Source organism: Xyrauchen texanus, chromosome 4, assembly GCF_025860055.1.
Source record: "Xyrauchen texanus isolate HMW12.3.18 chromosome 4, RBS_HiC_50CHRs, whole genome shotgun sequence".
NCBI lineage: Eukaryota > Metazoa > Chordata > Actinopteri > Cypriniformes > Catostomidae > Xyrauchen > Xyrauchen texanus.
Genome location: NC_068279.1, coordinates 11587543 through 11612782, shown reverse-complemented (window position 1 = coordinate 11612782; position 25240 = coordinate 11587543). Strand labels below are relative to the sequence as shown.

Genomic DNA, 25240 nt, shown 5'->3' with positions numbered 1-25240 from the left:
AATGAAGGCATTTTGGGGTGAACTATCCCTTTAATTTTCATATACAAGTAATGTATTCATAGGTTATGTGGCATAGGAATAAAATACACAAAAATAGCTCAATTAAAATGACCACTAGTTTCAAAGAGTCAGATGAACACAAGTTTGTCATGGCCATGTAGCTAACATAATTTGTACTCAGACTGGTTAAGTCAGCATATTTTAACAGCTCTATTAGGCTTAAGGAAAAAATATTCAGCAATTTATTCAATTACTCAAACAATGTCCATTAGGCTACATGTCTAGACTCAATCAGGAATGTAAACAGAACCACGCATATGTAGAAAAGGTAACCACATGCAAAGCCTCAAGTCTATTATTAAACAGAAGCAGTAGGACATTCTCAAACAAGTAAACAATGAGATACAATTATTAGTTAGAAAAGTTTAGAACATACCTTGAAACAGACAGCCAGTCTCCAGACCTGCGTACGCATAGTACTCAATGCTCTCCACTTTACAACTGCCTGACATACAACCAGCTCTCTGCCAGTTAAGAGATGACCCTGTGTGTGAGAGTGTGTATGTGTGGGATATAGGGGAAAGTTCAGGCATGGTGAGTAAGAAACGAGGGGGGAGGAAGTTCTTGCAAACAACTTATCAATATAGCAACAACAACAACAAAGGTCAAAAAATGGGGTGGTGTGTAACTGAATACAAACTTCACATCAGTTTTTAGAATGGCACAAAAAGTAAACAAAGTTAAACGTTGTCCGTAAAGCTGAATACACAGACACACGTGATTTCTACATTGCTTTAGCCAATAAAAAAATATATAACATTTAAAAAATTCTGAAAGAACGATTTCAATCAATGGACATCTAAAAAAAATGTGTAACAAAATAATAGTTGATGGCCGCTTTCAAAACAATGCTTAATAACGCTTCGAAACCTTTACGAATCATTGGTTTCTACCAAACGCTTCTGAGCGCGTTTCAAATCAAGTATACCTGGCTGCAGCCAGAAGAGCGGGGCCGTCAACATCTGGGGTGGGGCTGCACGTGTAGCTCCGCCCATAACTTACTCTCATTGGCTCGGTCATCTTCCATTGGTATACATAATAGGAAATACGTTTTAAAATAGTTCAGCCAGAAATTTTGTATTAAAGTGCTGTAAGTGAATACCTCACGTGTCATTTCAAAGAAATGTAGTAGCCTAGGACTGAGCATTTCTCTTGCTGTTTCAGAGCACAGTAATCATGTTGAAAACATAATTGGAGGAGAAAATTACTAATCCTGCTATAGCGAAGAATCATCTCTAATATTAATGCGTTTGTAATTGGTGTGTTCAACTAGTTTAGCCAGATCATTTTGATTTTAGTGCTATGACCCGTAAGTGGTAATACTTTGTGTAGCACCCAGGGCTGGACTGGTAATCATACCGGGCATTTTCCCGGTGGGCAGGCCGACGCACTTTGGGGCCGATCAGGGTCGGACTGGCCATCGGGAGAACCGAGCGGGCTGGTGGGTCGGCCACAAAATGGGCTGAATGGGCAACAGTAAGCTAAAATGTGCCACGTGCTATGCAGAACAGACTAAAAAAACGTGCCGCTATATGCAGAAAAGCATACCACCAACCCCCCAACCCACACACTCAAATTTTGGGCTAGTTGCTATTTAAAATCCTGGGTCGATTTCTCTTCCCAGTCCAGCCCTGGTTGTACCTCATGTATTCAATCAAATGTAGAGTCGCATAGACCGATGAACAAATTGTGTTGATGAGTCTGCTGTCATTCAAATCTGTAAATCAAAAAGTTGTGCAATTTAGCAAAGCCTTCATTATAACGCATGGTTAAGGAAATGTATTTATGAATTAACTAAATGATAAAATATGATAATTCTTTAATATCGCCGTGGAGGGAAAATTACAAAAGTGCATCAGTATTGTTTTAATATAGGCAAAACCTTTTATTATATCCAAGAAGACACAATTGTTATTACATTGTTAATGGTTCTGATGCAAATGCACCCGACATTACTGAATGGGTTATGAAAACCAACAGCACCATTTACTGTAAATGAACTGTAAATTGCACTCCAATTCTTACAAAAGTTGAAAAGACGTAATGATTCTAAATATAAATGTATTTCTAAAAATACGCAATTAATATATAGTCTGTTACAGTGAAAAATAAGGCATTTACATATTATAGTTTAATCTACTGTTAATACTGTATGGCCACTGAACATATGTAGCATGAGCACAAAAAAACACGTATGCATGCTTATCAATTGGCATTTTTGTAAGAACATTTTCACATCAGTTTCAACCTTTAAAAATCCTGATTTGTTTCTCACATTTAATGTTGGATAAAATTCATGGGATTTAGGATTTAAGATCACATGCAAGTAGGCACAAATTGCCTGGCTCAACTATTCAAACACCAACGAAGACCACATTTCCTATCATGTATGTCTAAGAAAGATAAATGAGACTGATAGTACGTTATGGGCGGAGCGGCACAAGTAGCTCCACCCCATATGTAGCCCCACCTCGTTCCGCGAGCTGCAGCCAGGTCCTTCTGACCAAGTCACGTGATTTCAGCAAACGAGGCTTCGTTACGTCATACTGTTTCGAAACAGTTTGTAAATGTTTGGTGGTTATGCTAGAGGGCTTTGATCCTACAGTGAAACCTTTAAGTTTCACTCGGTCAGTATGAGACTCGAACTCACACATCCAGTGCCTAAAAATTCATGACAAGTAGGAGGTTAATTTCTATAGGCTACTCTAACAATGTTCTTACCGTTTGCAAAGAGGGTCTACTAAATAAAATAAAAAATTGAAGGCGTGTTATTATGTACAATAGTTGAAATTCCAGATTCACTTTTTCTAAAACAAACAAATCTCTTTAAATGTCTCAAAATTGCTGTTTCTCTTTCTCATTTGTATTCTTTCCTTTGGGAACACAGCACAAGGTGATCGACAGGGAAATTAAAATGACTGAATTCAAATCAGCAACTCTTCTTTAAATCTGTCTGATTTTATAGACCAAAGTTATTGCTGAACTGACACAAGATCAGCTAAAACCTACTTTTAACACTGATTAATACACAAAGCATAAATATTTTGAAAATATAAATAATGTGTTTATTCAAAAAAAGTGTTGTTTTAGAATACACACATATATATGTGTGTGTGTGTGTATTGTGGGTTAAGCGACAATACAATTACTAGATCTGGAAAAAAAGTTATTATTAGGTAAATTCAGTAAACACTATAATCAGTAAAAGGTTTCTCATTTAGATAACACCTATTTGAAACAGAGATGAGAAAAGAGACAAGAGGCATTAGATCAGTGTCCACATGAGCACTTTGTTATTGATTTCCACACATGGCTGTAATGTTATAGGAGCACAACATGATCATACAGAGGGGGCAGGAGAGACAGGTGGGCTACAGGTATCATATATATACAGGCAAGACAAATCAGAATGACCTCTCAATGAAGCATGTAGAGAGAGGGAGAGCGAGATAATTGCTCAAACATACATTAACCACCCGATCAAGACTTGCACTTTCAACGTGTTCATCCTCTAACAATCTGCATAGAAAGATGATTGTGAATTATGGCCAAAATTATTGCCAGTTTCTTTTAACTCCTGTCTTTGTTCAGACCAATTTTAATACGTAACAGAAAAGGACTTGAATGGCACAAAGCACGTTTGAGGAGACACAGTTATTCCCTCTATAGCAGACACACTGATTAAAAAGGCACTGGACAGCTACCTCCCCTTCCCTCTCCCTCTCTGACATTAGCAGGGTGGGTTCTAGTGAAAAGCAAAGCATACTGTATTTGGAAGACCAACAGACAAATCTTTGAGTGACAAAGAATGACCTAAAGGAGCAGCACTATAATCTAGATTGCACAGCTTTTTGTGTGAGAGCGTTTTCTTCTACTTATAACATCCCATAACAACATAATGTACATAGTATTTGAATAGCTATTGTTATTAACTGTTAACAATATCAATGTGTTATAAGCTGTGAATAACAAATAATGAACTCGTTTTCCTTTCAAGAACATGAGAATGCAACATACGTACAATTACAAATACACAAAATAATGACTAATGTATAATATAAATAGAAAAAATAAATAAAAATAAAACTGTTTTAACAAAAACATACCTTAACATTGTCATCTAGAGATGTCTTCATAATGTAATTTGATAAACTCAAATCAAAGTGTGATTTTTATATATTACTATATTAAATAAAAGCATATCAAGTGCCATAATGAGGGCCCAAGATCATTTAAAATAAAATTAACCATTTAATAACCATTTAATGCTCAAATAAAACACATAATACACATTCCTGTCCTAAGGCCTCACCTTGAAATTTAGCACATCAAATGGCCATTGGCCATAACTTCATAAATGCACAATAGTTTACCACTGCAATCATATGTAGTAGTTCACTGTTATGGCGTCCCTGTCTAAATGTCTCACTTTGTCCTCAAAATGCAAAAGCAGAGGAATGTCTTTCAACTTCTAGATAATTTTCAAACATTAAAGTGATCTAAACAGGTAGCTAGAGCAGACTTTGAATGGAATAAATAATCTCATTCAGACGTGTTTGTTTGCAGTATAAGTAACATCAAACCCATTTAAACTCATATATATTTGCCTGCTTACACAAAAATCTATACATACCATTCTACAGTATCTTTACATCCATCCATTTATGTACAGGTGGATCTATCTAAACCAATATAGGCCACAAAGGATTCCATGTCTGCTTAAACCAAAACAAAAGTCTAAAGTAGTCAAAGAGTACACACATCTTCCCTTTCATCATCTCTAGCAGACTGTGCAAAAGTTTTCGAGTTATAGTACAATATAGTCCACATGCAGACAATCTTGCTGTAAATTGTCCCTTAATGGTGAGCAAAGTATGAAACAAAAGGGTGGAGACCGTGGAGATGATACTAGTTTGTCCATTATCTGTCAAAGCACCCTTAGATCAGAAAAGACTGTTGTCATGGAGACAATCCCTCTGGACAGGCTAACTGCCCTGGTCCTAAGGCTAGGAAAATATTTAATATTGTTCAACCCGTTAAAGCGATTTAATTCCCATAAGTATATTTAGCTAAATTTGAAACACTTTTTTGCACAAACCGTCCAAGATGTTTTTGAATGACCTCAGGGTTATGTACAACCACAAATGGCATTTGCACACACACTTAAGGTTACAACGCAGAAATCGGTTAACATCTAGATGACATAAAATCATACAGTATTTATAAAGTCACAGACCTGTGTGCCAGCATTGTCATCTAATAACTTCATTTGGTTTGTAGGTCTTCTTAAAAGGCTATTGACATGTTTGTTTAAAAGCTAGGTTGCAAAACCTAACGGCTCATCGCAAACGATATCACTACTCAGTAACTAGATCTACACTTTCTAATAGCTGGTTGGCTCATTGCTGTTTACAGAAACAAATAGGTGATTTGATAACAGCATATATTTGTGATATTTGTGTTAACATACACATGTCAGCACAAAATTAATCTGCCAGACTCATCTCTTGTGCATCAGGTTTCATAGTGACCCCCTATCTGTCCCCAACCCCATCTCGCACTCCTCTTCATCAGAGCCCATGCTTCAGAACTTCAACGCTGGGGCTCCTTACTGTCCTCAATTAGGGTGACATATATAATGGGGACAAGGCCCTGGCTGTCCCCCAGAGCACAAAATAGCCAATCAGAGTCTGCCCTGCTGAGCACCTGTAGCACGTCCCCTTTTTGGAAACTGAGCTGGCCCGGCTCTGTGGCAATATGATAGCACAATGCCCTCACATCACTGAAAGAAAAGGAGAACAGGGGGAAGAAGAGAAATAAAGAAAAAGAAAGATAGATAGATAGATCAGTTAATTACAGTAGATATAGTGGTTTTATCTTGCCAGTACGATTTCCTGTTTCTTTTACGAGGCCATGTCTCTTGTATCAATCCCTGGTTTTTTTTTACTCACATATGCAATATACACTCACAAGCACTTTATTAGGAACACCTGTACACCTACTTATTTATGTGAATGTCTAATCAGCCAGTCATGTGGCAGCAATGCAATGCATAAAATCATTCAGATACGGGTCAGGAGCTTCAGTTAATGTTCACGCCAACCATCAGAATGGGGAAAAATATGATCTCAGTGATTTCAACCATGGCTTGATCGTTGGTGCCAGACGGGCTGGTTTGAGTATTTCTGTAACTATTGATCAGATGGGATTTTCACACAGAACAGCCTCTAGAGTTTACTCAGAATGGTGCCAAAAAACAAACAAGCAAACATCCAGTTGTCAGCAGTTCTGTGGACGGAAATGCCTTGTTGATAAGAGGTCAACAGAGAATGGCCAGACTGGTTTGAGCTGACAGAAAGGCTACAATAACTCAGATAACCCCTCTGTACAATTGTGGTGAGCAGAATAGCATCTCAGAATGCACAGCATGTTGAACTTAGAGGTGGATGGGCTACAACAGCAGAAGACCACATAGGGCACTTTGTTAGGACTATAGTGTTGAATAAAGTGCTCGTGAGTGTATTTCATCCAAATACTGATCAATCAATACTCACAAAAATCACTGAAAAAATGTACAGCTAGCCGGTAATTATATTGATATCATGATTGGATGACGTCACATTACTGGTTATAACTGAATCATATGTATTGTGTAACTGCCTTACCGTAGGGCTTGTCTCTGTGAGGGGGGATTCTGTGTTTGTGCTTGTTGAGTTGTACTAAGTTGACATTCTTGGCTTTGAGATTGTTGCTCTACTTTTTTCCCCACACCAACAGATTGAGCCACCAGAATCAACTCAGAAAGGTCGAGACTCAACCAACCGGATGGCAACCTGGGAGAAACACAAAGATAAAAGAACTGCTGTGACATACTGTCGTAAGATCCACGCGATCTGTAAAACTATTCTAAAAATAAAGGCAATTGAATGCAAGAAAATTGTTGGTTAAGTGCATAGAATACAAAAAACAATTATGGACCTTAAAAAAAGGATTTTATTAAATCCTTTGTTTTCTACTGAATTTTATTACCTGCATCTAAAACTTTGACCAACCAACTGGTCTGCAATTTACGAAGCCCCTTAGAGGATGCTGAGGAATTTATTTTTGGTTTCTTCGCAATAGTTTTGCATTCACTCACGAAACCTTTTGTGATTATTTTGGGTTCCCTCGTGGTACCTTTAAACTATGGTATTTGTATTAAAATCATAGTAACCACAACATTTACCATAGTTTTACTTCAGTTACTATATTTTAACCATGATATGCATAGTAAAACCATAGTATTAATACTGGCAAACCAAAAATATGGTATCTACAGTTTTTCTAGAGGGACAAAGACCAACATTTTTTACCAAAGAAATCAGGCAACTCACCTTTGTTTCCTAACCGATTTCTGCTCACTTTTCTCCATCTTGCTTGCATTACCAGCTCCAAACAGCCGACCCCAGCGCAAAACTTGTGCTGACCCATCCTCCCCTGCTTCCGTCTGGGCCTGAACCCCTTCAAAGGCATCCTGGCAGTCTGTCTGCTTCTCCTTACTCTTTTTTAGCTCCGTGAGCACTGATTCTGGTGGACTTCCCATCCAAGATGGCTTTCCATTTGTAGCTTTGGTGGGCTCTGTCAAGGCTGATTGGTTGAGGACCCCATTGCCAGTGGTATTCCTATTGCTATTGCTGGTCCAACCTTGGTCCACCTTTTCATCCATCTGCTGAATGGCCTCGGCCCCCTCAACTACACCTTCTCTAAGAGGTGGATGGATTTGCCTGTGACTTTCAATGCCTCCCTTCCTCCTCTTCTCCCACTTCACAAATTTTGACCCTTCAGCTGAGTTGTCGATGTAAACCTGTGAGCTCTGCATGAGCTGGTACCACCACCCATCTTGTCTGTTTCTCTGTTTGGTCATGTCTCCATCTCTTTCTCTCCTTTTCTCCTTCTCACTGACTTCTCCTCCAACTCCCTCTATCTGTCTTGCATCACTCTTTCGTAACTCTTTACCAACTCCAGCCACCTTACCCAGTGATTCACAGTTGACACCATCACTCTTTCGCCCATCTCTTTTCACTTTTAATGCTCCCTCCATTCGAAGACGAGCATCCTCTTCTCTCAATATAAAACTTTCTCTCGAAGGCACCATCCCTACTTTCTGTGAAGGCTCCAATGTTCCAAAGCCTCTCATGAGTTGGAAAGTAGAGCGATCTGATTGGTCGAGGCTTTGGCGGGTGGAACACAGCTGTTCCTTGCGTCTCAGGTGCTCTTCTCCTTTTTGTTGCTGGTGTGGCTCAAATAGCAGGTCAAGGTCAAAGGGTAACAGTGACAACGGCTGTAGGAGGAGAAGAAGCTCTTCAAACAGTGGCTTGCATGCCCCTTGAGATAGGGATAGGAAACCCCATGGCTGATAATGTGCTGCAATGATGTCTGAGGAACCATGCCAATGATAAAGATACAGGAGGACACAAGAAATGGCAAATATTAGAATTATGCCGGCACAAAGCAATTGAGTGTGTAAGGCCTGGAAAATCTTGGCTCTACACAAGGGAACCAAAGTTTCACCATCCCTCTGACTCCAGCCACCTACTCTTAAAAAAGGCACTGAACATAACTGGAGCAGTGTGTGTGTGTGTGTGTGTGTGTGTGTGTGTGTGTGTGTGTGTGTGTGTGTGTGTGTGTGCATGTGTGTGCGTGTGTGTAGGAAACATTGTCATACCTTCATGTGTATAAATGTGATTGAACCAGAATTCCAAAGATCGCAAACTGAAAAACAGTGAATGTGAAGAGAGTTCAATACATTTTTGTGTAAACAAATACAAATCCAGAACATTGCTACTTAACAACCAAAAATACTTTCACTTATACAAGAGAAATACATTTTAAACAGAAATATGAAAGAAAGTGCAACAACAAAGAGCCTGGAATGTGACTACTGTACTAAGTATTGATCTCAAGAAGCATAGAGACAACAGCAAAGAGAGAGAGGGAGAGAAATAGAGAGAGATCAACATGCTGCAGAATTCTTTAGTTAAACTAATGATCAAATTGATGTGTCTGAATATATGTTTAGTGGGGGTGGAGAGGAGAAAGTCTGCAGATGAGCTGAATATGTCAAGGCCCATCAAAGGGAAACTGGAGCCTTTGAAGATTTCAAAATACTTCTAGAAATGCACTGCAGTGCTTTGGATGACAATATTTGAGAGAACAGAGAGAGAGAGAACACAACTGAGATGAAGCATTTGAGCAACGAAAGCTTGAGCAAAGCATTGTGTTCACTCTATTCACACTTTAGTGTAATTTCAATTACATCTGCATAGCCTAAATTTGAAAATGTATTTGCACAAAGTACACAGGATGCAGTTTGTAAACTGAAGAGTTTTCTTCTATCTTCATATGGAACAAATAAAACTGAAATCATGTCATCCATGACAAGTAGGCACGGACCCAACCCAACTACTAGAAATACTTGTCTACTAGACAGTACAACCCCTAATACAAATATTACTTGTGACTGACCATGTGAGAAGCAATTTTTAGGGTTCGTAGGATGACAGAACTCGCTGCTCCACCGTGAATTAATTGTCATCCGGATGCTTTTGTTTTATAACAAAAAGAGCCGTGTAAATGTACTTTTACAGACATCACCCTGATATTCAGACTCGTTGCAAAGTGAACAGGAAGAGGATATAGAGGCTGCTAACAGGTTTAAAAACAAATTAAACAACAAATAAACATAAAATACATGATACGTGACGGGTTGTGACAATCAAACGTTGCGTTGAGCGATAGAGACTGTTTGAGCAATCATGAGCGCTTTTAGCTTTACTCACTTTAACATCAAAAACAAAAATGTCAATCAAAGACGTGCACTCTTCAGATGCTCTCAATATCTCATCATCAGTCACTCATCCCAATTTAAATCAGATTAATGTTGGTCACAATACCACTAATAATAAATAAAATTGTTTAACCTTCAATAACGACACCGCGTCTTCATGCATTTGCTTAATAATTAGTGATTTATGTTACAGCAAAACTCAAAGACAGTAAACAGACCCATAGATATTAATGATTTCTCACTGGAGCAGTTTTAGAGCTTGTTATGAATATATTTTTCTTATTTTTGAATGCATCTCTGTGGTGTGTGATGCTTTCATGGTATTTACTGGTTGTCAGTATGTCACAAAGGCATTTTGATATGGACAACAGAACTATCAATATCGGTTTCATTATTGTTGAATTTGGGCCTGTTCAAGTGTAAATGTTTGTGCCACTTTTAAGTGGAATTGTGAAATTTTGAATTTTGAAAGTTTTTATGACTATTCAAGTCAAGCTGTTTACACCATTTGTAAGTTTATGTAAGATTTCTATTCATCCATACAGAACTGGATTTCTGATTTATTTTTGTACCTGAATATTAAAGTTAAAATAAGCTATTACACCATTCTAAGTAGAAGTTGATTTTATATGTGAGTTTTATAAAAATGCTAGCTGCACTAAGTTAAATGCATTAAGTTAAGACATCTTTTAGTTACGTTGTATACTTAGTTATTTTTGTAAACAAACAAAAAAACAGTCTGCAGCTCTATTATCTAGGCAAATACAAGTATCGGATTGGAACTCGATATTGGATCAGGGGACAAAAAAGCTGATCGGGACATACCTATTTCAGGCACTTTCAAAGTTTCTTAAAAAAATTATGACATAATACTTTTCATTTATCAATTAACATCATACAAAGTCCAGTAAACAGAAAAAGAGCTAAATCAACTTTTGCCTTCAAAACAGCACCAATTCTCCTAGTTACACCTGGATACAGTTTGTCTTGGTTGTAGGCAGATAAGATGTTCCAAGCTTCTTGGGAGAATTCACTACATTTCTTTTATTTATTTAGGCTGTCTCAATTACGTCTGTCTCTTTGTGTAATCCCAGACTGACCTGATGTTCTGTGGGGGCAATGCCATCTGTTGCAGGTCTCCCTGTTCTTCTATTCTATTCTATTCTATTCGCAAAAGTAATATTGTGAGTATAAAATGTAAATTTTCTATTGACACACTAAAGTAGCAGATATAAATAACAATCTTAAGACAAATGTTTTTGCGAAACATCTTATGTGCCTAAGGCTTTTGCACAGTAATATATATATATATATATATATATATATATGACATCATGATCTAGTGGTTAAAACAGCTCCTTTTACTGATCTTGTGTGAATTCTACTTATAAAATGAGGCTATGGCAGGGCGGAGGCGGGGCCGGGTCGTGATTCTACACACCCGGTCCCTTATTGGGCTAATCAAGCCTCCGAGAGGGATAAAGGCCGACTGCGGAGGATTGTGTGGGAGAGAGAGATTGTTTACGGACATGTCCGTCATGTGTGTGTGTTTGTCTTTTGTTTAAGTTATTCATTAAATTATTATTTATATTATCAAGCCGGTTCTCGCCTCCTCCTTCCCATTAAACTATGTTACAGAGGCATAAAGTCATTGATAACACATTTTAATGTCACATTAGTTAAGGTTTTACATGTATTCTTGTGTGTCCTTATATTTAAATGCTACTCTAAAGGCCTCTCCCTACAGCCAGGCCAGTGTCTGAATGTTTGTGAAAAGTATACCATTGCTCAGCTGTTTCAAACTTCTTTTTGGCTCTTCGTGAAGAATAAAGAAGAACTTCACCAGGAGTGTCAATCAACTCCAACCATCATCTTTCTATCTGTACATCTCACGTCATGTTGTCTATCTCTCATAGGGTAATGAAAAGAAACATAAAAGTCTAAAAGCTCTGAAATGGTGCTTTTTAAAACCTTACACAGAGTTCCAAAAACAAAAATGTAATCAAACAGCACACATAAAACTGCAGACAAACATTTTACCCAACAGGTCAAGGGAAAAGAAGCACTGTGAAGATGAACGTAATTAGAAAGCGTGATCAGGATGGCAGGAAGATGAAAAGAGAAACAGTGTGAGGGAGAAAGGAATGATAGAGGCTTACTTTAGCAGGCCGAAGATGAAAGCATTGAGTCGCATACTGTGATTGGTCAGCTCGGAATACTGACTGACTTTAGAGAAGAGACAGTGCAAAACCCGTGTTGAGGGACCTAGGACAGATTGCATAAGCATTTTTCCATCGTGCTCTTCATCCTCATCTAAATCATCATTAACATCAGCATCTCATGTTCATTTTCCTCTCTTACCGAGTTGTGTGGACGCCTCCACCACGCTCCAGGGCTGATTTTTGCGTTGCCCAATGATCAGGTCCAGTACATAGGCTTTCAGTCCATCGTGCAGTACCTCACGAATGGCAGGACACAGATACTTTACAATCAGGTGACCCACATTAGGACTAACAGAGCTATTCCCCAATTTGGCCTGAAAGAGAAGAAAGAGAGAAAAGATGGGAGTGCTGGGGAGTCACGTTGGGAATATAATGGTATTTTCCAATTTGCAAAGGTGGGAAAATGTTCCTATTTAACCCAGCATAGACGACGAGTGTTTGAGCACATGGACAAGGTTATGCTAGCACTGCTTGAGTGCAAAGAAACTGTGGCCTCCACAGTTGTAGAAGGGGTGTTGGTACTGTTTTAGTACCAAAACAGGTCTAGTTTTTAGTCTTTTTATTTATTATTTTTTTATTGTTGCTTTTAAACAACTTATTTGCATGTTTTGCACCTCCAACAAAATAAACATATTTTTAGAATGCCATTCCTGCTTCCTGCTGTGTTCTCTACTTGTGATTGCCTGAGTAATTGAGTAATATAGGGAGACATTTAAACACAATTAGTTAAAGTAACAACGTTAATTGAATGTATTACCTTAACTCCAGCATCCCGGCTAGTTCCAAAATGAGCAACTATTAGATCGACTGCTGTATTGATGGCCTTCACCAAACCTAGAAGCAAAGGACATAAAGATAAGAGGAAAAGCACAAAGTGAAAAGATTCTATGATACTGTATATTTCTATTTATATTATAAAGTTAATCAATGACTAAGTGTATGCACACACAGACACACACTTCATCATTCTTGCATCTCTTGTTGAATGGATCTGTCAGTCTGGGAGATTAGTAGTAAAATGGGCCATGTTGGATTGACAGTTGTCCCTCGTGAGAATAACATCAAGAGACACCAAACTCTCTCAAAGCCTTACTCACAAGGGCACACTTAATATTATCAGCAGGTCCATATGTGGGAGTGAAGTGTGTCTGCATTACAATATTCCTATAATTTATTTAAAAAGCTACAGAGCTCACTGCAGTCTGATGAGGTGAGCAATAACCACATCCAGCTTTAAAGATGAGTTATACTGCTCTATATATGACTATATAGAAATAAATGTCACTCTGGAAATATTTTCAGATGCAAAAGTATCAGAATATTTGGAATATCTGATTTTGAATATTTCTTCACTCATGTTTTCCTTATCTAGACTGTTTTTAAACTTGAAATGGAAATTTAACCATCAACGAAATTCAATTCAGTAATATCCAATGAATAGTGGTGTGTAATTTCACGTCACCAAACAGAATTGAAAAATAATTATGTTTTCCAAACATTCTTTTTCAACAGTTTTAATGCCCCATTGTCCCCATCCCAGTATTCCATTCTTTGGAAAAACAAGCAGTCCCAACCTGAACTAAGACCACTGGTTAAGCCAGTGGTCTTAAGGCCCTTATTTAGGGTTATTTTTCTCCCATTAACCAACATTTTATGGAGTTTTATGTTCCTTGCCACAGTCGCCTTCGGCTTGCTCACTGGGGTTATAAATACAATACTGTTATTAATTACTTATTTTTAAACACAATTCACAATCATATTTTATCAAACTACACAATGATGATTCTAAGACATTATAGATATTACAGTTTTATCTTCTGTTAATGCCTGAATTTCTGTAAAACTGCTTTGAAACTATGTGTGTTGTGAAAGGCGCTATACAAATAAAAATGACTTGACGACTTTCCCACTGCAGGGACTAAAGCCTATTTTGAGTACTTTTACCCGGGACTAGTACTTTTCATAATTTTCACACCTGAGGAACCATAGTTCCTTAAAGCTATTTTAAGGGACATTTTTAGCTCCTACTCCAGGGTAGGTACTTTTTGGGGGTGTAGAGGGACGGTGGGAGGTGCTGCAGCCTGTGATTAGTCAAAAACCTACAACACAAAGCAATGAGAAACAAGAGAAGTCCACAGCCGCCATTTGTAAACAGTGCTAGCCTGCTACTCAGAGGATTGCTCTAATTTTACAATTCCCTTAACATAAAAAACATAAAACCAACACGGTATCTAAAGAGAATCACCCATTTCACATTTTGTTTTTATGTGATTGAGGTGTGAGAGTTGCTGCATGACTTCATAAAGAGACGCTTTGAGTTTTCATTGCATCTGTACTGTTTGTACAGTGTAACTATACAGAAAATTAAGTGATTTCTGTATTACTACATATACATTTTCCTGGAATGACGAATATAAATAATAAGGCCCTATGCCACTGCAGGGGCTAAAGCCCATCCCTTGAAGCTGTTTTAAGGGACATTTGTTGCTCCTACTCTGGGGTAGGCACTTTTGGGGGTGTAGAGGGATTGTGGGAGGTGCTGCAGCCTATGATTAGTCAAAAACGAATGACGCACAAAGCAATGAGAAACAAGAGCGTAACATATAGAGTAACTATACAGGACATAAAGTGATTTCTGTTCTACTACAAATTTTTCTTGGAATGATGGATATAAATAATAACATTTATCAAGAGTGGGAAACTGAACTCTATTATACACTAAACCGTCATGAAATCTAGTTTACATTAGGTAAGAATTGCGTGCCTGTTACGGTGTGGTTTAACTTGCATCAAGACGTCTTTTTTAAGTAAATGATTATTTCGGTAGTAATTTATTTATTTGAGTCATAAAAGCCTTTATTGTAAAAGATTGTGTTGATAAATAGGTTTATAGTGCATTTTTTAACATGTTATTTGCTGAGTTCAGCCTGTGCTGCGTGGTTAAAGAGCGCTTTCACTGCCTCGTCACACCTTTCACTCCGGCTGCAGCACAGAGCGCAGCACGCATGACACATGCGCCTAACTGTAACCTGAAAACCAAAACTGGAAAATGTAGCCTTTGGAGGCTGTGGGATGGAGGTAGGATGAGGTGCTTTTTAAACTGTTCAGACAAATTTCCTTAAGAGAATTCATTCAAAAACAATGTCATTTAAACCATTAACTGCCTAGGCAGCTGCCTACGTTTTACAATGCAGACAAAGTTTGTGTAAAACAGCCCTAACAGTCAGTGTTGTTGATTTTGTTGTTGCTATTGAATCCGCATGCAAACAACATCAAAAGAAAAATGGTCGACATTAGATTACGTCACTACGGGGGTTATTTTTGTGAGTGCAAATGCAACAGGAGAAAGGTCTCCTCGGGTGTCCTGTTCCTCTTAAAAGTTCTAATTTAGAAAGTTACTAAGGGAAAAGTACCAAGACTTAGGTAGGAAAGGGACTAAAGTGCCACAGAGCAACATTCTTAAATGCTTCTGGAAAATTCAACAACAAATGGCTTATTTATAGTTGTCTAAGCACATTGGGCAAAGAGAAAGTATTTTAACATATTTTTTAAATTGTAAATAAAATACACAGTAGCTTTAACTTTTAGTCAACCTTTAACTAAAATTAAGACTTTTTAAAAAGGGTATAAAATGTATACATAAACAAACCTCTCTTCTGCAGTAGGTCTATAGAGATGGATTCATCAGTATTAGCATCTGGAGATAAGCAGAATTCCTCTGGGGGGCGCTCAGTCTGAGAAAAATAATCAGGCAGGAAATCACTGTAGCACTCTGGCAATTGCCTCAACGACTGACCTATAAACAAGAACAAAATCAAACAGATGGATGTAAACAAATACATAGACACACAGCTAGACAAAATAGGACCATCAAGATGAACATAAAAGAAAAAATAAATATGCTGGTGGTGTCATTTCCACTTATTATGCCACTGTAATGCTGAAATACTATAGTAAACAAACTAGTTTCCCGCCCTTTTTGTTTCAGAATTTATCGACCCCCCAACTCCTATTGAGTGATGGAAATTGGTTCAGCACCATTCAATCTGCTGAAGCTGAGCAGTTGATTGGTTGGAGGGAAATCAAACACATTGCGTCGCATGACACGAGTTCCAGGTCTCTTTGTTTCCAGAGCACAAGAGAGAGAATGAGGGGGACCGTCTTTACCACGCTCCACTCCAAGAGGATTCTTTCGCCTGTACTCTCTCCATTTCAGTGCCTGAGGGGACAGGTGGTGCACTACGGGACGAAAGATGTATGGTTGCAAAGAAATAATTAAATATGAAGAGGAGAGAGAGATAGAGGAAGAAGTATTGGTGAACAGACAGTAAGATGGGTGTGTGTGTATATGGTAAAATTTTAACAAAAAAAAAACAAGGGTAAAAAGAAATAGTGGAAATGTCAAAATTATGTTATGCAAAACAAAAGAAAAAACGTGAGCAGAGGGAGAAACATGAGGGTAGAAAAGACAAGAAAAAAGTTGTTAGCGGCAGTTAAGGAAAAGAAAATCTAAGATTTAAGTATGAATGCTATGTACAGTATGTTTACTAAGACTTTGTTCAGACAGTTAAAATGCATTTTTGGCTGAAAAATCAAATCCTTTTAATTGTTTGTAGTCTAAACTCTTTATGAAACTGATCAAAATCGTGTTGTGGTTTATATATAATATGGGGTTTAAATCTGATAAAAATCTGAATGCTATCTGAATGGTCAAATCAGAAAGTTTTTTTGTAATTGGGGATGTGTAATATCATTACAACGTGTATATAATGTCATACACAATGTATTGACTCATTTTCGCTTGCTCTCCATCCATGTACTGAACTATTCTGTATTTGATATGTATGTAGGGTTCCCACTCTTTTATGAACACCAGATTTAAGGACTTTCAAGGACCTTTTCAAGAACCTTTCATTTCATATCAGGCACCTATCAAAATCAACTTCCAGCATGCATGACATAATGAAGGCCTTTTAGATAATAAATCAAACTTAATGTTTAATGAGTGAACTTATCTTTTTAAATAATTTCTATAGAAATATTTTTAGTTACAATTTGTCAATATATTTAGGTCAACAGTCATGTGAATGTTTCAAAGTATCCATCTATGATCAAAGGGAAGGCACAATTCATTGGACTCGATTTAGACAGGAGCCTAGTGCTTCGTACAAACCCTGTGTTGTTTGAACACATGACTGACACAACTATTAAGACAAACATCTGTTATTACTGTCCCTGCCCATGAGACAACAGCAGGAGTTGATGACACACTTTCCAGAGTTTATGGAATTACTGATCTTTGTGAATTTGTACCCATGCAGGATTGTCCACTAGGACTGCAACTAAAGGTTGTTTTGATAATAGACTTATCTAATGATTATTACAATGATTAATTGACTATTCGGGCAACTATAAATAATCATAACCAACAATTCAGTTTTTGCCTTGAGTTAAAAGGTTGTAATAAATATGTGTAGTTTGATAATCTCACTAGGTAATACCGTGATTTTGATTTTATTTCGTTTAATCGTTCAGCCTAGTTTCATCCCTAATTCAAGCACTTTCTTGTCCTTAAATCTACGTGTCTGAAATTCAAGTACTCTAAAGGAGTGTACGAACCCTGTATGTAGTAAACAGAAAATGAGTGAACGAGTGAGTCTTTTGGCATCATGATCATGTTTAAGTCTTACTATTGCGACTGATATAGATATATTGGATACTGACAGGTGACCAAATCTATATGAACAAATAGATTACATTTTATCACTTGCAAAATGACAAAGCAGACAGCCTGTCCTAATGATTGGATTTGAAAACAAATCTGAACTGTGTACAGTGTGAGCAAAGCGTAGTCACTCTTGAGATCAAGAACTTATCCAGATCTTGAGATCATAATAGGTGCAGCCTGAAAACATCCCACCAGCGTATGAGGGCTGAATAAGAAGATGAATTGACAGCCACTGATTACTGATACCCTCAACCAAACCTACCATTGGGCTGTCGCTGTGACACACACGCCGGTAAAACTTTAACTGGCTCTTCCTCTGGAGCTGGCTCCAAATTTCCTAGAGGACTAAGACCAGAGCTGGGAAGCGTTGGCAAATCTGTCAAATTCCCACGGTGTAAAAAGTTCATTCTTGTAGGCAAAGCAGGTATCAGTGGGCCTTGCTTCATCAGTGGTGGTGGAGGTGGCGTAGGAGGTAAGGGAGCATGTTTAGGAGTCTCCGTTTGTATGACCTCTCCAGGTGGGGTGTGCTGGGGAAGAAGACCAGGAGAGATGGGGCAACAGAGGGAACGTGGTGGTTTTGGACCACTCGGTGTTGGAGTGCATGTCGAGCAGGTTCCAGAAGAGATGGGTGCAGCTTGGAGACGAACTGGCGAGTAGCTGCCCAGTGGAGATGGCCGCAAAGTTGTTGGGGCATTAGAAGCAGCGTGACCTTCTTCCGAGTTGTCTTCACCACCCTCAGGTGCTGCAACTCCTCGAGCCTGCATATGGCTGATGTATCCGTCCAGAAGTGGAAGGAGCGGCTTTGCCTGGGGTTTTCCAAACTGGTGCTGGAAAGTGAAGGGCTGTATGGATAATGAGGTTGGACGCTGATCTTTGCTATAGCGAACTACAACTTGCGAGGAGTCTGTGGAGCTAGACAGGCCACCTAAGGGGAAAGAAAAGAGAGAGAGAGACAGACAGACAGAGAGAGAGAAATGGATCAGGAGGGGGAGAAGAAAATAAGAGGGATCCAGACCAAGATTATAAAGATAAAAGGGCAGGCAGAGTAGCATTTAGACTGTGCAGGCATTAATCACATCTAAATTAATCTTTCATTAATCATTATGACTATAATGAATTGTCCTAGTACACATTTATTTAATGTAGCAAATTATTTAATCTGAATTTAAATTGTATCAGAAAAGCCATGGCAATGACACATCATTTAAAAGCAGTTGGAATAAAAGCCTGTAGTGCAGGATAGCAATAGCACTGGAGACAACAGGATCCTATTAAGCAAGAGAAACAAACCTATTCACACACGCACGCACAAAAATAATCTCAGACACACAGACCAGCAGACACTGCGTCAAAAACTTACTATCCAACATGGGTACAAGATAACTAGAATTCCATGACCAAAATGTGAGGAAAAGACAGGCTCTATAGCTTTTCTCAGTACACCTCAGGGTGTGTGTGTTTATATGTGCTTTGACCAGTGCACAGTGTGTGTGAAACGTCACTTTGCAATTGCGCAAGCTGTTTGCTCCACATGCTCCTGTTATCACATGTCTGCAGCACACAGTCTTATCCAGCAGGGGTAGCATTGTACAGAACACAGAGAGAATAAACTCCCACACAAAAGCTAACCTGTTAATAATCAAACTCCTCTTTTCTATTCACGCTCTCTTTTCTTTATTTGTCAGTGTACTGGTAGGGATGATAAACATAATTAAAGAGAGGTTTCTTGTCTATTTCTCTGTGTGTAAATCCTTATATTATACAAATCCCTTACAATAATCAATTCAAAATTGATGTAGCAATTTTTTACCGCACTGATGCATAGTTGTCTGTACGACCCTCCAGAGGATTCAGAACATATTAAGTGGTGCTTGCTAGGGCATTAATTAAAGTCACTACTGATCATTTTGTTTCAGATTTGAACAAACCCTGAAACCTATGTATTAAACTGTATCAACCTGCACCATCTGTGTTATAGACATGAACGATACCTCATTTAATAAAAAAAACACATAGCAATGTGCTAAATAACACCTGAGCAACCACAATCTGGTAATTCATCAACATCAGTAGCTACAACAGCTATCCTCACATCTGCTCATTTGGTTAAACCTGTAACCAGCAAGCAACTGGCACTAACAGACAAAAAAAAACACAATTTTGTTGGAATTACTGTTATTACGAGATGGCATTTAGATGATTCTCTTTTGAGGTTGTTCACATCCTGTTTATATGGCAACACTCAAAATAACAAAATGGATCCATGTGTGCTTTGTTATTGATAACAGAAAAATACTTAATCACTAAGTCAATTAATCTCACTACGCTCTATCAAAATATTTAAGAAAGCACACTAGGTTACACTGGTTATAATAAAATACAGTATCAAACTTAAAATGTATGTAGCGGTGCTACCAACTACCATGGATCCAAAATTGATTACTGTGCACTTTGTGGCGATTACAGCAAAATGCAGAACTTAATCATCACATTAATTCATATCTATATTTTCGAGAAAAGTATTTAAGAACAAAGAAAGCACACCGGTTAAAGGTGGAGTAACTTTTTTGATGTCAAAAGACGTTATAATATCCCAGTTTATTGTACATTGACAATTATAAGGAAGCAATTGTGGGTTTAACTCCCCCAAAACTATAAACACTGAGCCTCCCAGGCACTATCAAAACATTGATGTTTATATTTTGAGTGGCTCAGCTCCACCCATCTCTTTCTATCTAAACCTATAGTGAGTTTGGGGAGTGGCTAAGTACAGTAAACCGTTCAACCCGCAGAATATGAACTTCCATGGCAGACTTGTACAGTGGAAAAAAAACGTAACTTCGACAAAATCTGAAGACTTGCTAAAAGACAAAGAGACAGAGAATGGAGTAAAACCGTGTGACCAAGTGAACATTTAAAAGGTGGAGGATTTTGAGGGAATTTTTGGGGTTTGATTCTTGCTGTGTTGCTTCTCTACAGATAAGCTACACTCTAGTATTGCCACAAAATTTAGCTCATTACAGCTTCAGATACATTCGTAAGATACTCGGAATATGTATCAAAACATTTACAACCGCTGTCACTTGTTGCTTTCACATGACGTCACAAAGGCCAAGTCAAGAGAATTCTGAGATTTCATAAAATTTTGAGTTTACAAGTAGTAATTAAAATACATTAACAGTTTTTACTCATAGGAAACTCATAATAACAGTAATTCCAACATGATCTGAATGCAGCAGCACTAAACAAAACTCATCCTTACCGTCTGCTTTGGTTCGAGTCTGCTTGCTTGCTCCCCCTGGTGACTCTCGCAGTAGTGTACTCCATGGTTTTTGTGGAGAGGACATATCACAGCTTCCCTGGCTTTGGCATCGATTGAGTGGCAGTATACTGTGGCTCTGACCAAGCGGAATGTCTTCCAGGATAGGTGAGAACTCTCCAGAAGAATGGGAGTGTGTAGACGTGGCCTCTATGCCACCCTTCTGCAGTGGTGATCCTCCTGTTCTTCTTTTACTCCTTGCCATTTCTGCAAAAGAAGTGACCCGTGGTGGAGGGGGCAGGCTTGGAGCTGCACTCTCACAAAGGCGAACTGGGCAGCTAAGCATGCGCTCCAGCGATCTGAGACGAGGAGATGGTGACTTATCCAAGTTTCGGTCATAACTGCGGGATCGAGGGCAACGACTTACCGAAGCACCAACTGAATTGCAGGCTGTAATAGGTGGGGAGATGTTGATATACACCTGTCCCTCAATGACGTTATCATGGGTAGATTCAGTCAAATTTGGATCATCCCCTATTTTTTCTTTATTCTGCTAAAAGGAAAGGAAAGAAAGGGAAAGAAGAAATATAAGAATGTAGATTTAGTGAGATCTTATTGTTGAGAATGAATGAAATTGTACTTTTGAAATTAAACATTTAATAAAACTGCACAAATCATGGCACACATGCTACATACAATTTATCACCAAAATTATAAAATTATATACCAGCTCTGTGTCTTCTTCATCCTCTTTCATTTGTTGGAATAGAAAGTACTCTGTTGGCTGAGTGGGACTACCTTTGCTGTGCTCATCTGAGCAGCTTGTGACTGATGACCCTGCCGGACTGGGAGAGGACTGGGAAGAAATGTCACATGTCACAAGCTTGTAGAAATTCTGAGTTGCTACTACCAAGCGGGCCTGGCTTTGAAGACATGAGGTGAGGTCGTTAGCATAGGTTTCAGCAGAGGACAGGTCCTCGCTTCCAAGGTGGTTGTGGTATGAGTTACAGTTGGCATCTAGTTCAATTCTGGCATCTTGTGGCTGAGATGGACATACAGAGGAAGAGGAAGAGTTTGCATGTTCTATAGTAGCTGAAGTATGCCGTGGAGGTTCCGTCGGGGAGGTGTGTAGGTCCAGGTAGAAAGCTCCATGTCCACTGCTACATTCTGTCCCGAGCATCCCAACAAGCTCAGAAACAGACGAGGCACAGGATTGGTCGGAGGAACTGTTGATATTAAGTGATAGCTTGGCTGGGATAACGTTGTTCATCTTGTTGTAAATTGCGCTGAAGTTAACCAGCACTCCATCTGAGCTGTTACAGGAAGAATCACTGGCATAGCCCTGGTGACACTCTGAAAATAAGTCTGGGAAAGGTTCAGGGTATGGCTGGGATAGGCCGCAACATGAGCAATGAGGTGCTGCCAGACTGGAACACTCTGAGCTGCCTCTGCCGCCCAGCATGGACTGGTCTTCTTCATCATCATCCTCACCCCATTCTTGCTCACCACAGTCCATTGAGAGGGTGGAACCACTGCTTCCAAAACGTTGCTGGCTGTCCAATCTCAGCACGTTCAGGCCTTCCAAGTGAGTAGACAAATCAAAAGTCCCACCTATTGTATTGTCTCTGCTCTCTACTGCCCCACTTTCTGAAGAGTCATGCAATAGGAAAGGCTGAGCATTGAAGCCAAGGTCATGTAGGTGGAAAGGCAGCAAGTCTTCATTTGCATGCACTGCATTTGAGATTTCATGTGAATTTCCATGCAAGTGAACAGAAGAGTCTTCAAAATATCCACTCAGATTGTCTTCATCCTCTTCATCTTCATCTTCTGTGTTGAGCAGGAAGGGGTTCCGCCGCGAGTTTGACCGTTCATGTGTTTTCATTGGCAAGGCTTGAGTCTGATCTTCAGAAGTACTTGACGTAAAAGAGGAAGTGTTGCTTGCCATGCTTCCTTCTATTCTACCTCTTCCTTGTTTCACTCCACCTCTCATCCCTCCATCCCCATAAGTGTCACTTGAGCTAAGGCTGCTGCTGGACGTCTGAATTAGGCTACTGTACACCAGCGCCTCCCTCTGTAGAATGTCTCGCTCAGGCAGAGAGGTAGTCCGGCTCAGTCCCAGGTTCTCCGGACAGCTGAAGGGATTCCCGCTCCTTTTCAATGGACTACCACAGCACTGTCGCGAACCCAATACATGGCAGTGAACCAGCGGAATGTGGTGGACAATAAGGGTCTCCCCTGCTAGCTTAGGTGGGCTTTCCATCTTTTTCTAGCATGGGTGAGGGCGATGAGTGGTTGTGTAGTTGCCAAAGGTGGTTTTAAATTTTAGTTCACACATCCAATGCCAATCCGTGATTTTGGAGAGTAAGGGACATTTAAGAAAATGTTAAACAGGATTTCTTGACGGAAGGAAAACATCTGGAAAAAAAGAAGATATAATTAAAATGAATTATCTGTTGGTGGTGATTTCAGTTAGGTGTCTTGTGTAATGTTGGCATTCATAGCTTTTTCAACAAAGACCGTTAGGTACGTAAGGATGCAGTGTGCAGAAAGACGATCTGCCAGGGCCAATTGTGAGAGCAAAAACCAGACAAAATGAAACTCAGAGGCAAGCAAAAAACATTATTAATTTAGTACACTCTATTCACAAGCTCCTTTATCTGCTCAGAACTCAGAGATGAAATGGACATTGAATGTGGTGTGACTCTAAATATTTACATGTTTTATTACATAATTAAAATATAAAAGGAAATGCATTTAAATTAAATCAACACAGATGATCGAAATCAGCAGTCACCAAATAGCAGACCACAGTCCATGTCCGGACCTTGTCTTGGTTCCATTCGGGCTGCGAGACATCTTGGCATTTTCTGCCTTATCTTACTGTTTCTATACTTCAAGTGATCAGCGCGTCAAAACTGCAGATCTGTGTATGTTTCTCTTTTACAGAACACTCTTCTTTTATACCCTTTCGCTCGCTGTGTGCAGAGTTGCAGACAGAGTTATTTTAACAAAAATAGACCATAGCGGAGAAATAAAGTGAGTAGCAATATAGATGGATACTGGCATATTTCTTAAAACACACTGCAGAAAATGAGAATGAAGCGAAGTGAATTAAACTTCATGTGTCTTAAATTAACCTGTTCAGCTCAACCAGGTTTGTGACAGGACAATGTGCTTCCAGAGCACCTTTAAATGATACAAAACAGGTTTTTCCTGTCTAAAATTATCTTTATTAATCAGCATGTTTTGAGCCTTTCACAAACAGATAACATCTCTTGCATAAATGGCAAGAAAAAACAACAAAAACTTTGAGTTTACTAGTAGCATATTGGAGTTCTCATGAGAATGTTTCCTTTATTTGATACTCTGAAAATGTTTAGGCCTACTTAAAGTATTTTTAAGCTTCACTATTGTGCTGTACATTGTTTGTGGTTGGTAGAATCTCATTTTAAAGGTGCAATATGTATCAATTTTCATGTAATATTTGCCTTTCTTTTGCCAATGTGTGAACGGTTTGTAATGCAACTTAAAAACATCAGCCCTTCCCGGACTTCCTAGGTTGCCTATTACAGCCTGATTTTTTACAGACTGATTTTCATGCGAAGGGAGCGGGTCGCTTTTGCCGGAAAAATCCAAAGGATGTGGCATTTATGCTCGCTCCTGAGAGCCTTGTCTTTTACAGTAATAGCTTTTCTTCTGCAATTCAACAGTGACAACAAACTGCAACACTAGGTAACGTTATCTTAGAGATGGACTCCTACACAAACTCAGAGTAAGCCAAAAAATAACATTTATCTTCTTAATCCCATCTGGCTAAGCGGGAACATGATCATGGTCGAGCGAAAACTAGAATGAATATCGGCAACGCATTTTATAACTGGAGGGACCTTCGTTCGGTTTTGGGGATCAAAACCAACCTTGAATTGGCGTTCTTCTTATTGGACAGGTAAGCTTACATAACTGCAAAGCATGTGAAATATAGTGCCATAAGGATTGATCTGTGTAATTTTAGCTAACTTGATCTTGACTGCTAACGTTGATGAATTGCAAGCTACCCTGCTTCGTAACTTTCAAATCATTTAAATGTTCTTCTCTTTATATTAAATGTCAAGTATACTGATTCACAGTAACTGACATAAACAATG

At 38.8% G+C, this 25240-nt stretch overlaps 2 protein-coding genes across 4 annotated transcripts in view; both read right to left on the bottom strand.

Annotated features, from left to right (window-relative positions):
- Positions 1-650, bottom strand: part of LOC127636090 (acetyl-CoA carboxylase 2-like) — a 47829-nt gene extending 47179 nt beyond the window's left edge. Inside the window, exon 1 of the mRNA XM_052116480.1 lies at positions 437-650. The gene's annotated coding sequence lies outside the window, so the exon portion shown is untranslated. The remainder of the gene's footprint in view (positions 1-436) is intronic.
- A 2613-nt stretch (positions 651-3263) lies between these two features.
- Positions 3264-25240, bottom strand: part of LOC127640948 (AP-4 complex accessory subunit RUSC2-like) — a 31436-nt gene continuing 9459 nt past the window's right edge. Inside the window, exons 2-13 of one of the 3 annotated variants that reach the window (XM_052123688.1) lie at positions 21823-23510; positions 21099-21648; positions 18099-18761; positions 16147-16347; positions 15758-15904; positions 12866-12942; positions 12248-12422; positions 12046-12151; positions 8765-8811; positions 7434-8475; positions 6726-6893; positions 3264-5842 (exon numbers count right to left, since the gene is read on the bottom strand). In XM_052123688.1, the coding sequence (XP_051979648.1) occupies positions 5653-5842; positions 6726-6893; positions 7434-8475; positions 8765-8811; positions 12046-12151; positions 12248-12422; positions 12866-12942; positions 15758-15904; positions 16147-16347; positions 18099-18761; positions 21099-21648; positions 21823-23355 (4899 nt within the window). In that variant the 5' untranslated portion in view covers positions 23356-23510 and the 3' untranslated portion in view covers positions 3264-5652. The remainder of the gene's footprint in view (positions 5843-6725; positions 6894-7433; positions 8476-8764; positions 8812-12045; positions 12152-12247; positions 12423-12865; positions 12943-15757; positions 15905-16146; positions 16348-18098; positions 18762-21098; positions 21649-21822; positions 23511-25240) is intronic. The other 2 variants (XM_052123697.1, XM_052123703.1) reach the window with 2 other exon arrangements.